General features: G+C 45.4%; 1 protein-coding gene across 1 annotated transcript in view; it reads right to left on the reverse strand.

Annotated features, from left to right (window-relative positions):
• LOC105898343 (anoctamin-2-like) overlaps positions 1-8,492 on the reverse strand; it is a 49,243-nt gene extending 40,751 nt beyond the window's left edge. The window contains exons 1-4 of the mRNA XM_042710038.1: positions 8,395-8,492; positions 7,391-7,560; positions 6,366-6,404; positions 5,631-5,984 (exon numbers count right to left, since the gene is read on the reverse strand). Of these exons, the coding sequence (XP_042565972.1) occupies positions 5,631-5,984; positions 6,366-6,404; positions 7,391-7,560; positions 8,395-8,425 (594 nt within the window). The 5' untranslated portion in view covers positions 8,426-8,492. The remainder of the gene's footprint in view (positions 1-5,630; positions 5,985-6,365; positions 6,405-7,390; positions 7,561-8,394) is intronic.
• Between the last annotated feature and the right edge of the window lie 7,144 nt (positions 8,493-15,636).

Below are 15,636 nucleotides of genomic sequence, written 5' to 3' on the forward strand. Positions count from 1 at the left end.
ACCTCCGGCACTAGAGGCGATAACAGGAAAGGGTAACGTATATAAGTGTGTGTGTGTGTGTGTGTGTGTGTGTGTGTGTGTGTGTGTGTGTGTATATATATGTATATATACTGTATATATATATACACACACACAGACGTGGACGAAATTGTTGGTACCCTTCCGTTAAAGGAAGAAAAAGCCACAATGGTCACTGAAATAACTTGAAACTGACAAAAGTAATAATAAATTAAAAAAATACTGAAAATGAACTAATGAAAATCAGACAATGCTTTTGAATTGGGGTTCAACAGAATAATAAAAAATAAAAAAACGAATTAAACTGGCCTGGACAAAAATAATAGTACCCCTAGAAAAGATTTAAAATAATTTGACCATAGAGACATGTTAAACTAAGGTGTGTCCTCTAATTAGCATTACAGGCTTCTTCAAACTTGTAATCAGTCAGTCTGCCTATTTAAAGGGTGAAAAGTAGTCACTGTGGTGTTTGGTATCATGGTGTGTACCACACTGAACATGGACCACAGAAAGCTAAGGACAGAGTTGTCTCAGGAGATAAAGGCTATAAGACCATCTCCAAGCAGCTTGATATTCCTGTGACAATAGTTGCACATATTATTCAGAAGTTTAAGGTCCAGGGGACTGTAGCCAACCTCCCTGGACGTGGCTGCAAGAGGAAAATTGATGACAAATTGAAGAGACGGATAATACAAATGGTAACCAAAGTGCCCAGAACAACTTCCAAAGAGATTAGAGGTGAACTCCAAGGTCAAGGTACATCAGTGCCAGATCGCACCATCAGTCGCTGTTTGAGCCAAAGTCGACCGAGGAGGACACCACTGTTGAAAGGAAATCATATAAAAGCGAAACTGGAATTTGCCAAAATGCATATTGACAAGCCACAGGGCTTCTGGGAGAATGTCCTTTGGACCGACGAGACAAAACTGGAGCTTGTCAGTTTCAAGTTATTCCAGTGACAATTGTGGGTTTTTCCTTCTTTAAATGAAGGGTACCAACAATTTTGTCCACGTCTGTATATATATATATATATATATATATATATATATATATAAACGTATATAAGATAATGTCTCTAACAGCAGCAGAGATCACAAACATGATGATAAGTAAGAAGAAGACGGTGACAATGAAGACAGGTCTTAAAATGCTAAGTAATTGTGATAATTATGGTGATGACAGTGATGAACTTCACATCCCTGTCCTCTCTGAGAGCGCCGGGCCAGAGAGCGGATGGAAACATGCACTAATGATGAAGAGGGGGCGGTGATGATGAGGAGGAGGAGGAGGAGGAGGACGGTGACAAACACAAGGACTATTCCGCTGAGCACTAACTGAGCACTTATCCTAACGGACATCATACAGGGCAATGATTCAGGACAGGGATGATGAAGAGGAAGAGGACGATGAAGATGATGCCGACATTGACAACAACATCCCCTGTCTAGTCATGATCATGATGATGATGACGGTGACAGTGACAAAGACTGAGCACTATCATAGTACTTGTTGACAACATGGTCTTGATCATACAATGCAATGATTCAGAACAACGGCGACGACAACAACAACGACGATGACAACAACATGAACTGCTGATGACGATGCCAACGGCGACAACAACATGACCTGCTGATGACGATGCCAACCGCGACAACAACATGACCTGCTGATGACGATGCCAACCACGGCGACAACAACATGACCTGCTGGTGAATATGCCAACCGCGACAACAACATGACCTGCTGATGACGATGGCAACCGCGACAACAACATGATCCGTCTCGTCACATGTCACTGCTGAGTCTCGCGTCAGATCCGGCTCTGATGCGCCACCGGCCCTTGAGTCCCCGACCCCTGCCCTTTTCCTCCGGGACCCTAACACACACGTCACGTCCCTGTCACCTTACGGTTCTCCAGCGGTAGTTCAGGCTATTGTGACGGGCTAGAGACGTCCCCTGGGAGAGGAGGCGACTGGAGCGTTAGAGTCAGGACTAGCCATCGGACTTATGACGCCACACCGGTATGTATGGGAGGGAGAAAGAGGTCGCCCTTCCCCGGCCTTGAACCCGAGTCTACAAGGTCGCAAACCTGACCTCTGACCCTGAACACAACGTCAAAGAGCCAGGCCCTTTGGTATGTCAGTCAAAGCACATACTCGACCAACAGCATGAGAGCAATACTCTTATTTCTTATACTTCTTTCCTAGTAACTATGTTACTATAATGGTTGCAACGTTACTTTTAGGAAATGTACACCTGGACACACAAGGTAAAAGAGGAAAACTTTTAGGCCACATAGACACCACATCTCTCTCTCTCACACACACACACACACACACACACACAGACAGACACAGACACACACACACACACACACACACACACGCACACGCACAAACCATGATCCTAAATTGGCCGTGATCTGAATGAGAAATCCCTTTTACAGGCTTGTTAAAGCACAGATGACACATTTTAACTCTGCGCTGACAAGTAAACTTTGATTTGATTAGAGAGCAGGTGACAACATGTCAGGCAGAAAGCTGGGGATTTCTCCTCTTTGCATTCTCAGGCCCGTCTGTCATTCCAGTGATTACAAAGCTAAGGGAAGGCACCCTGTGCGGAGCCAGCCACACCCAGCTGTGGCGGGTACAGCCAGCTGTGGAGGGTACACCCATCTGTGGCGGGTACAGCCAGCTGTGGCGGATACAGCCAGCTGTGGAGGGTACAGCCAGCTGTGGAGGGTAGAGCCAGCTGTGGAGGGTAGAGCCAGCTGTGGAGGGTACAGCCAGCTGTGGAGGGTACACCCAGCTGTGGCGGGTACACCCAGCTGTGGCGGGTACAGCCAGCTGTGGAGGGTACAGCCAGCTGTGGCGGGTACATCCGCTAGAGACGCATGCGGAGCACATCCACCCTCTGCATGCAGGGAGACGCATGCAAGATCAGCCTCCCGGCGTGAAAGCGAGTGAGCTCTGCTGTTCTTTTGTTCGGTTGCAGATGGCAATGGTGGCGTTTATTTTTAGATTCGTGCCACATGCCCACATGCCCACGGATGAACAAATAAACAAACAAATGTGCACCACATTTTGAGTGACGCTCATTGGTTCAATATTATGAAGAATTAAGACAAATGTTGTCAAACACGTCCAGGGTGGCAGGCCAGACGACTGCCTGTAAAGCCGGGCTCACTGGCGGGAGAACCAGTGCCAACTTGATTACGGTGGCGCAAACACACTTCGTTCAAAACGTCCAGTCACTGACCTCACATGGATCTGATTACATATCAAGTGCGGCAGAATGTCTGAAACGAAAGCCAACATCCGCACAGTACTTTAGCTCCCCAGACAATTAATGTGCTGAGGCTGAGGCAAGGCCCAAAGTGAATTAATGAGTGGAAATGAACATGAAATAAGTAGCTTGTCTGCTCATCGGGAGTGACCCAGTGTTATTCCACGTGGTTTGTGGCAATCAAGTTTCGGGGATAAGCCTGATTCAGCATAAAAGCATCAACATAGAATCACAGGGCTTAGAATGATCTCATGGCCTGTAGGCATAGGACAGGACAGGACAGGGGGTGTTTGTTTGCAAACTTGGAAGAAAACAAACTAACAAACAAACTAAAACTTTACACTGTACAGGCATTAGTTCCTCCGAACGGACTGAACAAGACATTCTACTGCACCATGCATGCCCCCAAACGAGAGTAGCAAGCAACAAACTGGTGAATAATAAATAAACAAAAACAAACAAACAAACAAACAAAAAAACAGTCAAATACTTTACACTGCACATGCCTTGATTCCTATGAACGGATTGACTGAGACATCCTGCTGCACCATGCGTGCCCCCAAACAAGAGTTGCGAGCGAAAAAATGGTCAATAATTAACGAGCGATCATCAATAATGAGTTACGAGCAGAAGGTCCAACCCTTAATATTACACAGTTACCTCGAGGACTCGTGGCTTACATAACGCAAAACCGAACAGCCGATGCCCATGGGAGAGCAGTCAGTGGCCTCGATACCCGCTGTCTTCAGGGGGAGACCTGGACACATTCCTAGCTCTCCCTGAGCACAGCAGCAGTGCCAAGAGGTGCCGAACATACAGTACATTCATGCAGACACTTATTCTCTCTCCCATCAGCTCTTACCGCCTGACAAACGCATACGATAAACTCAGCGGGCACTACTACAGAACAGTATTAAAATACTGTTCTCTTTCTACCTCAACAATGCGGAAGTGAACACAGTGTGGAATTCTTAAACTGTTCACGCTCCGTTCCAGCAATGGGCCAAAAAAAAAAAAAGAATAAATCCCAACAGTTCTTTAAAAAAAACGCATTTGTAAACAACAACAAACAACTCGTATGCCCCACACTTTAAATCCGAATCCAGTCGTTCCAACCACCCAGGATGACAACCCTCGGCTCCCTGCGGTACAGGCTCAGTTTGGCAACAATCACACCTAGGCTCATCATCTCCCAGAGGTAATCAAGCACTCCACATGCATATGAGTCCATTAGAAACCTGTCAGACACCCCCCCCCAGGAGCGTTATTTCTGGGACAAACAATGGTTTGTATGCAGAGGATTGTTGCATGGTATAGGCTTGCATGATATAGACTAGTGATGTCTACAACGGCAAGCACTGAAATGTTTAATGACGGTTGCTCGACCCCCGAAAAGAGCAACCGGTTTCTGCGCATTTTGTTGTCTAAGTTCTGTTTTCTGGACGAGGAACAAGGTTTTTCAATACTAACTCGTGGTGTTAAAATCTTACTTCTTGGAACTGAGGACACGTGAGTTATGTGCCTCTAAATACAATTCAATTCAATTCAATTCAATTCAATTCAATTCAATTCCATTTTTATTTACATATATAGCGCCAAAACAATAAAATTGTCTCAAGGCGCTCTACAGAGCTCACTGATGATCACTGTATGCTGGTTAAGGACCGACCTGCCGGCACTCTCCAACAACCCCACACACCCATTCTCACCCACTCACTTCCTGTCGCTCTGAACTGTCCTGTTTGATTAAAAGCCTGACAAGAAAGTTTACAGCATAACCATCTCACTTGTAACATGGTAAAGTCATTTAGCTTCCACTTTCCATTGTATCTCTATTGGCAAGTCACTCTGAGAAGCAACAGCATCCAAATTCCAAAATAATTATTCCAACACAAGGGTAAAAAAAACTTTGGCATCTACACACACGCACACACACGCACACACACACACACACACACTCACACACAGCCCACAAGAAGTCGCAACTAAAGCCTCATGCGAAAAATATCCATGGTATTATCATCTTGTTCCAGCAATATTTCGTGCTCTAACCTTGTAGCAGTCAGCCTGCCAAATACTTACAACCACATCACATCACTAATGATGGTTTCAGAGCTTGGAACTGCCTTCTGGAAGATAAACCTCTCCCAATACTACCACACTGATGTCTTGTAGGCCACCTATTTTGTGAACTCCTTTGGATTTCAAGCTAAACATATCCATGTAAGCAAGCTGACACTTACACCCTGTAGAAAAACCAACAGTAGCAGCACATCCACACCAACCCCAGACCCTTGCAACAGGTTTTCCCCTGCACACCGCACCTCTTTGTCTCGTTCAATCTCCAGGCCGGCTTCGAGGAGGCTCGCCTCGAACTCCTCGCGGACCATCCTCTTCTCCCCCTCAGCCGGGTCCAGCGGGCCCACGTCCACCACCACCTCCTCCTGGTCCGATTTGCCTCCTTCCTCCACGTCCTTTGCCCCCAGACCCGCGGGGAAGCTGCCGTTGGAGATGATTGACAGCCTGTGTAGCCCAGGCGAGCCCCTGCTGGACGTCCGCCTCCGGTAATTGTACACCAGCACGTAGTCCACCTTCCGCTTGCCGTCGGCGAAGTACAGTCTCTTGGCCTCCAAGTCTCTCTCTCGGTCTGGGTCTGGGTCCATGAAGTTGTTGACCACCTGAGGGAGTGGAACGACAGAGGAGTGTTCAGGGCGCGTCGGCATCGTAGAGAAGTGGCGGGCGTGATGTGCCCAGTCAAGCCACATGCACAGAGACTTAAGGGGGCGGGGGGGGGGGGGGGGGGGGTTGTTAATATTAGGATGTAGGTCACTCCTTTGCTTCCTCATTTGGCTGCTCTCAATACTCATACTCTCAGAGACAAATGATGTGGAGGGACAGGGGAAGGGGAAGGGGATGAAACTTTAAGTCTCCTAGCAGCACATTTAGTTGAGTTCAGCTTAATGACAGCACTGAGGCACGTCATTGACATATGAATGAATCCATCCATATCACAACAGTATGAAATTTTTTTGCTGAAACGTATGAAACAGGTTACTCACGGGTAGCTTGCTATCACCTGCCGATTGCTCCATCACACTCTTCAATGAGATGAAGAGGGGAAAAACACACACAAAGACACGAACAGAAGCTGTGGGGGCTGGTAGCACTCAGCAGCAGTACATTCACCCAACAATTCCCCCGATCAGGTCCGAGAATGTGCGCGCACGCTCCCCGGTCACCTCGTAGCTGCGACGCACGGCATCTCTCAATCGTCAAAAGCTTTATCTAGCACACAATACGTGAAATCCATCTGGCTGTCTGATTTTGGCACGCTTCTGCAACGACAGCTGAAGGCGAAGCGAGGTCTCTGGCACAGGCGCAACTACGGATCGCCATAGAAACTTGTGAGCCGTCACTGCGCGAGGGAGGCAGGGGGCGAACGGGAACTGATTAGAGGTAGACGCGCAGCATGTGTGCCTATTCCCCGTTCTGTTCGCGCGCCTGTCAGAGGACCCACACATTATAGGCAGCAGGGGTGGATCCATCAGGTGTTTCTGTTACATGTGGGAGGGTGAGGAAGCTAGCGACGTTTCTAATTGGCTGGTACATAGAATAATAGACGAATTGCCCCTTATTGTATGTTAAAGTTTTGTAGCATGGCAACTTGACAACTTTGAACATTATTAAAAACTGACGGAAGAGGAGAACACAAAGAGGAGCAATTGTATGGCGGGTTCCTTGACACGAATTAATCCGATTTAGAAACGCGAGGGAGTATCCTGTAATATCTACAATACAGGGGAATCTAGGCTACATTAGCGCAGATTATCTAGATGTTCTTATGACGCTGAAGAAAACCCATTACATTTTAATAACACCTTAATCATAATCCAAAAGGGATAAGTGCTCCCGTTGGCCTGATAGTCTTTATTATTGTTATTCAGAGAACGCTAATCTGATGTAATGTTTTTTTTATTCGCTTTATACACTGGCAAACTTACTCAGAAAATGTACACAATGACGACATGCTTTGTTTAGCTCAGATATCACCTCCCCATCCCTGGGGGTAAAAGGGGCAACTTACCATCTCTGCGCGCTGTTCGGGGTAAAAGGTGGGATCTTCAAGTCTACGGTGCCTCGAATCCAACCCCATTTCCGAAAACTCCTTGGCTAAACTGTGGAACCTGTCGCTGTGAATGGAGGAAGATTCGCTCATGGCGGTGGAGACTCGCTCCACAACACCGTTCCATGTTTCTTGAAAAGAAGAAATCAGATAAAAACCAATACCTTAATTTGAAGGCCTCAATGTTTTAGGCTAGGGGAGTTCTCCCCTGTAACCAGAGAAGCACTAGAGAACATCTTTTGTTTTTGTGCTCGCACGTGCTCAGACACAGGGCGTGCTTGAGCCGTCTCCGGATCAGCACCTTGGACAGACACATTATAAACATCGTCTGTGGGGAAACTGAACGAAAGCCCAGTCTCGCATGGTAACAGCACACCAACGAAAAGTTCTAATGAAAAAGTGTTACAACAATTTACACGTAGAACCAGTTTAACAAACCTCACTATTGTCGGAGAATTGGCTTGGATTTGCTTCGGCGAAGCGTCAAATGCCCATATATAGGCCTACAGTCTGATTTCCATTTATAGACCCACAAACCATAGGCGACACAACACAGCGGAATTCTACCCTGAAGTAGCCCATGTTTCCTTAGCAACTACCACAGCATTTGTACAAGAAATTATGGATCAGAGACGTGTTCGTCTCCTTGATTCCTTAGCTGTGTAATCAAAAGAATTCTCGCTGTGCAAAAGGAAGTCGAAGCTTCAAACCGAGTATTGTTCTCTATTTCCTCAGTGTTGGAATACAATGAGGGTGGCATAGCTAAGTATCACCTATATAGCAACAGGTGCACAAGTCAAGAATGCAGGCTAACCATCTCCACGCATGTTACTGTGATAGGAAATCTGGGCTGCGCGGAGTAGCCTAGCCCACAGTGGGCACACTACCATATGGGGCCCACGATATAACAGTAGCGTGCAGGTGCAGCCGTACTGTGGCCCACTGAAATACAACTCATCACTTACCAGCACACGGAGGCGAAATATCCTGAGCCATGTCTACGTTATGGAGGAAGTCAGAGGGACACGGCGGGACAGCAGGGCTTTACAATCCGCTCCTGGCTCTGCACGAGCTTAGGTTGCGGACGGCCGTGGCTGTTAATTCCATGAGTCCTCGTCAGGGAGCTTACGACAACGCCAAACTTTGCGTAATTGCCTCAGCCTGTTTGCCTGGGATGCCACCTCACTTGAGAGTGGCACATCTCACCCCCCATCACCATTGTCCTTGCATCCCACCGTTTTCCACCCAGGACCAGGCCTCATTTTCAGAAGAGGCCTATGCATTTTTAAATAACGTAGGCTATAGCCTACTCAAGATTAGTTTGACTTTTGTCCTGAACCGAGTTTGGAGGGCCTGTAGACCATTGTTGACACAAGCCTTTGTTTAAAACGGCCACAACAAACAGAAAAGCTGAGTTAAGCGAAAGTTGATGATGATGAAAGCGCTGGTATGCGTGGAGTCAAGTTACACGGCAAACCTTTTCAGTTAGACTATCCAGTGTGGCAGTGACCCTTGAACTACAGTGAACCACGAACACACATTCTCACACCCCGTCCGGCTGCATCGTCCGACAGTATCTCCGATTACCCCGTGCCTGCAAATATAACCGATCCATCCTGTTAAATATTGATGGCTACTGCACCTCTTTCGAGGAATTCATCAACGGTTCCAAGTTCACAGTCGATGCATGCATAATAAGGAACATATAAAGTTTAAAGTAGCCCGATCCTTCACTAAACCATTCAGTAAATGCTTACTCGTGTTACTTTTAAATAATTTTATTCTTGAAAACTAGATAGGCGCACATAGAAAGAAGATGCTGCTAGCTACGGCATGAAGTGTCACCAGCAGCCTGGCACACAGACTGGAAAGTAAATAAAAATAAAAATAGCAAAAGCCTAAATAGCCGTAAAGAGCTCACCCACACGGCTTTGCAACCCGATTTGGTTCATTTTCCTTTGGAAACGAGGATGCAGAATATGCCACATTTTCTGCTTTTTCCGGATGTGGCCCGTTAAACCTTCTTGATCAGGTAAATCACTCATTTTCTTAGCTATCAATTTCCTATGCAGTGCTCTACGATTCAGGTAGTCATGGAGATGTTTTATTATTATTATTATTATTATTATTATTAATTATTATAATTAATAATAACTTTAATTAACTCAGTTGTTTAAATAAAACATATGCAAATTATAACAGGTTAGCCTACTACAAGCCACGTTTCTATGCGTTAACAGTGGGCTCACACTATTTGGGAAAAATAGACTGGTAGTGTTGACATGATGATGATGATGACCATGGTGATAAGAAGTGGCTTATGGGACAGCCTGAATATGAAGAAAAAAAAAGAGCACTGATAGTGTTTCACTCAACGCCTTAGGTTTACTAAAATGAGTCCTATCTAGGCGAAAGTGCAAGGTTGGAGAAACAAAAACAAAAACTGATCAGTGCCTCAGGAAGAAGAGGCGCTCGAACAGGTGCGTTACTAGGACAAATAGGATTACACGCATATGGCTGCCTACAGTTTTGTCGTGTAATGTGAATCGCTGAGCTTGTAGATGTAGACTTTATCCATTAATTCTTGCTCATATTCTTGCCATATTCTTTACAGAGGGAGCTAACACAAGGGAGGGATTACGTAGCCCTATCTGTAAAATAAATGGACCATTTGATACATTGCGCCCTCAGGTGGTAACTCGACCAAAAATCACTATCGTACTAAATGATGTCTCAAACGACAGCTCTGCGCCCTGCTATGGCTACCGTATGGGTACCGTAAATGATACCAGTGAGTGCAGTGCGATACGTAACCACTAGAGGGCATAGCGAGATTAGAGTTTCCACAACAAAAGCAAGCGAAGGCCATCAGCACTGTTAGACCCCGTAAAAACCGGCACGCGACATATTCCTACCTGTTATGCATTCAACATTGCGAAGTTGGCTTTACCTGGTTTTCAGTTTTATTATGTCTTTCTACAGGGTGAAAGTTGATATTAATGAGGGCTCATGGTTAAAAGTTAAAATTTTTTTTTAAAAAAAGTGTTACCCTCCTTAATGTATATGGTTCCAAAGATATTTACAGCCAATATATTTGTAGTCTACATACACAAGGTACTCATAGCCCATGTTAACCCATGTTGCCCTCTATATCCACAGAAACAGTACATTAATAGAAAAAGACATATTCTGTACATCTGAATGTATGTACGTCATCCTACAGTAGCTAGGTGGTTCTGCTTCACTATTAGTCACTGGAAAATATTCAGCAATACCTTCAAAAACTTGCTGCAAAAGCTACAATTTCTCAGTGGTAATTTCAGGACATCCATCAGATTCGCTCAGCCTCCTCCTCTTTCTCCTGCTCCCTCCTCAAACCCTCCCCTACCCCCCAGCCCACCCCCTCTGTTTTGGTTATGCCACACCCAAAACAGCCCCCACCCCCCTGCATCCCTGAGTGTTTGCATCACATGGATCTGAGTGGCTGTTTGAAGGCTGGCTTTGTGAAGGCCATTTTGTTTTGGAGCAGGATACACACACACACACACACACACACACACACACACACACACACACACACACACACATACACTCTCTCACACACACACAAACACACACACACACACACACACACACACACACACACACACACACACACACACACACACACACACACACACACACACACACACACACACACACACACAGTCTTTCATACAGGAGCTTTAAAAAAGACCTTCATAGTCAGCGGGTTTTCATTACCAAAACACTTTCACTCTCAGTTCTTTGGGGTTACATAAAGGTATGTGTGAAAGCTTGGGCGTAGTTAGAAGTAGAGGAGATCCCTGAATAATCCCACCCCTGTAGTCTAAATCTTAAAACTCTTTACGGCCTGGTAGGCTAAGAGCCCCATGGCCAGTGCCTCCATGTTGCTTTGCTTGTACCCCTGAGTAAAAGTATGTATTTGGCTTCAGGAGCACAGATGTTATTACATTCTTCTGTCTCTGTAAACATTTGAATATGTCACTACTGCTGCTACCAGCTGGTTTGAGTAGGAAAGTGAATGTTGATCCTACAGCGGAAAACAACAGCTTCTTCTCCTGAACTGAGTCAAAAGTCAGGAATATGTCATATGAGTGTGTTTTCCTGTATTACATCAGCTGTGTTAGTCAGAGGCTGGAGGTGAAACTGCCTCTTTGTTTCCACTGCATAGCATAATGAGTGACGGGGTAATGGGGGAGTCATATCAGAGCCAATGTGGACAACAAACACAAATGTAGCATTCGTTCCATCCTGAGAAAAATGGATGAAAGTAGCTGTGAAATAAAAATGATATTCATATGATACTATTTTATAATAGATTAAACTTGTAAACATGTAAAGTGTATAGTTGGTGAACTGTAACGTGCATAAATAGGACCTAGTTTAGTATGCCAAAAGGCAGGAGTTCACTCAAACAGGGAAGTGATTCAGCATCTCAAATCTGATCTCCCTTTTTCCCCTTTTGGTTACAACATCAGCGGTTGCCACAACACCAGTGGTTGCCACAACACGACTGTAACATTGCTGGGAAATGTCCCGGCCGTCGTATGGGTCACACGCTGAATTTCATTATGAATTCATAATGTGCATCTGTCTCCTCTTGAATGAAACAGGAGCCAGTGGGCTACGGCAAGCACACAGGGTCATTAGGGTCAGGCCTATGCCTGGTTGTGCCTTACACTATTTTTATATAGTTCATCAAGTTATATGCTCACCCTAGCAATGTGTAAGCCAGGATGAAGGGACCAATGTCACATCTAACAAGGACATTCTGTTAACCTAACATTTTGTCAAGACAAAACATACTAAAACACTTCAGCAAGATAGTTTTTACCAACTAGTTGGCAGTACAGTCTTTGCCATGTTGTGTGGTAGTAGGCAACTTCAGACACAGAAAAGGAAGACTCCCAGCCACTAGCCTGTATTGTATTTGCAACCCATTTTGGTGAAAACGCATCACTATCATTTCCCGAACTACATTGTGCATACACATTTGTGTCCTTGCATACATGAGCACAGGTGGGTATACGTATCTATAGGTGTATTTCTATGTATATGTATCAGTGTGTTTTTGATTGAACTGAATACTGAAACTAATGACGAGTAGCAGGAATATTGTAAAATACAGCATGGCATTGTGATAAAATACCATGTGATACAATAATGATAACATGACTTATTGGCCTGGTGCCATGAAGACTGACACATTTTGACAACATTGGGACATATCTTTTCAGTGTGACTTGGTGTGGGTGTGTGCGCGTTTGTGTGTGTGTGTGTGTGTGTGTGTGTGTGTGTGTGTGTGTGTGTGTGTGTGTGTGTGTGTGTGTGTGTGTGTGTTTGTGTGTGTGTGTGTGTGTGCGCCTGTGTGTGTGTGCTCTCCTAGACTGCAAGAATGTTCTGTTACCATTACCTGACTTAATGGGGTTGCCAAGTGCAACATAGTTCATGGAGGAAGTCAAACTGAGGGTGTTTCTTTAGGCGTAGCTCACTATGACTGAGAGGCGTAGCTCACTATGACTGAGATATAAGAGAAAATGCATCATAGCTCCCAGACAGTGTGTTTGTGAGGGTGTATAATTCACTTTATCAGGTGCTGTCAGATATGAATGCCCTTTTGCATCAGATAAATCACCTGAGAAGGCACACAAGCCAACTATGCAAATACAACAGAGAAGGCCACAACTGTGGAGCACAAAGCAACACCTGCACAAAGAGCACAGAGCAAAGCTTCATTTGTGCAGGTACAGTATGTACAGTATGCAGGCTTTGGGGTGATCTATGAGCAGCAATGGAATAGTATATATAATTATGTTGTCCTTAGTGTAATAATCACCTGTAACTATGAATAGTTATGTTTTTGTTAGCTTAGAATGAGCCCTTCGTATCTACACAGGGAGCGTGTCCTCGTCTACAGAGTCCGCCATGTTGCACCGTCATGTTTCTACAGTAGCCCAGAACGGACAAACCAAAACACTGGCTCTAGAGAGGGCTCTTATTTCACATTTTTATGGCACCTGATGGCCACTGCAGCCTCTCCTACACGCATGGAAAGGGAGAAGTATTCAGTTGGTATATATATATATATATATATATATATATATATATATATATTGTATTTATGTTATGTGGATTCCTCATTATAATGCCTCCGCATATTACAGATGCCACATGTCAACTCAAAACATATCTTGCAGACAGCCATGGTGCTGTGGTTTGTAAACCTGTTTCAATTACTAATGTGGTTAACCATGCAATAGATCCCATTACATGGACTGGCAACCAAATACAGAGTAGCCATATGCTTAAGAAATATGTCTGCCATGTGTTTATTTATCTATTTTGAAATCGATCTCTTTAAAAAAGGAAGGAAGGTGACTGACTGACAAGATAAACTGTGAATGGCTGTGCACTGTGAGGCCCTTTCACTGCAGCAATAAGCGTCGGGCGCAAGTAGTCTGCAGCAGTCAGCCTCCAGAAAGCAAGCCAGAAAAGCGAGAAAGGCATGCAAACAATGAGATATGAGGGAGGGCGCCCAAGGAAAAGGAGAGGGGGGGGGGGGGGGGGGGGGGGGGGGCAGCAAGGGGAGAAAAAAAAGGCAAAGGAAAAACACGCGGGAGAAATGCAACGTTGGAGCAAGGAATCCGCTCGCCCCAGAACAACACGCTTTCTGGCTGGCAAACGCCGTGTTTGTGACAGGCCTGCATGACAGCCTTTGTGCCCAGAGGTTTTTTTTCTGTCTTTCTTTCTTTCTTTCTTTCTTTCTTTCTTTCCTTTCTTTTCTTTTTGTTTCTTTTTTTCGCAGTTGTTTAGGGGTTGTGGTGTGCAGGCGCGGACTAAGATGTATGGCTGTCACAACAGAGGTGGGTGTGACAGGGGCGGGGAGGAGCGTGTGTGCGAGCGCGCGGGGGGGAGCGGGGGGGGGGGGGGGGGGGTAGGGTTGTTGACTCGTGCCCTTGTCAATGGGCCCCTTTCTTTCTCAGTAGAGCAGAGGAGAACAGGCCCATCATTTCATCCCCATTGTCTCTCTCCCTCTTCTTCTCCTCCTTCTCCGTCAGTCCATCCCTGTCCCAGTGTCTGTGTCTGGGTCTGGGATATGCAGCTCTGACACGGTGTAGCTAGCTAGCTCCAGGAGAGTTCACACAGATAACAGCCTTTCAGCCCGAACCGCTGGGTACCGCATGAGGGGAGGGACATCTGTCAGGCTGAGACAAGCCGAGTGACAGACATGACTGCTCCGGAGAATGGTGATTCATGGTCGATTCTGTGCAAACTGAATACCAGGCGACGGTTTTTGTCCCGTTTTGCCACTGCTTGTGAAATGTGTCGGTGTGACAACACAGCACACACGAAACCTTCCTCTTTTCTCTCCCTTTTAATGTCTGCTATTTAGTTTCACTTTTTGTAGGTTCAGATGTGGTTCATATACTTTCATAGAGAAGTTCCACAGACAAAACAGTAGATAGCACCAGAACAGTAGTGCAGTGCAGTGCAGTGCCGTGCAGTGCAGTGCAGTGCCGTGCCGTGTCGTGTAGTGTGGTGTATTGTAGTATAGTGTAGTGTAGTGTAGTGTAGTGTAGTACAGTGTAATGTAGTGTAATGTAGAGTGGTGTAGTATAGTGTGGTGTAGTGTAGTGTAGTATGGTGTGGTGTGGTGTGGTGTGGTGTGGTGTGGTGTGGTGTAGTGTAGTGTAGTGTAGTGAGGAATCTTCATCCTCAACAGGTTTCACTCTTGATGCAATTTTAGCATTCCCTGCTAATCTATGACAGTCCACTTCTGTGTGGTACACAGGCAAAATCATTAGATTGGGTTGTTGATCTAACGGCAGGCTTCCTGAATGAAGAACGAACCATACTGAAATTGCACAATATAAGACTGATGTGTGTGTGTGTCAGGGACGTGCGGTCCTATGAGGCAGGTGAGGCAGAGCCTCACCTGTCATCTTGAAAAGTAAAAAAAAAAAAAAATTATAAAAGAAATATTGATATTTCTCTACTAATCTGTGGAATATGTGTAATTTCGGCATGATTCCAATCATTTCGAGCATTTTTTTTTATCAAAATCGCTGAATTCGCTGAATTTGCGCATGTCCTATTCAAATAGACGGGAGAAAACAAGGGACGTGCGGTCAGGTTAGGCACCATGTATTGTCTATGGGAGCTAG

Source organism: Clupea harengus, chromosome 16 (assembly GCF_900700415.2).
Source record: "Clupea harengus chromosome 16, Ch_v2.0.2, whole genome shotgun sequence".
NCBI lineage: Eukaryota > Metazoa > Chordata > Actinopteri > Clupeiformes > Clupeidae > Clupea > Clupea harengus.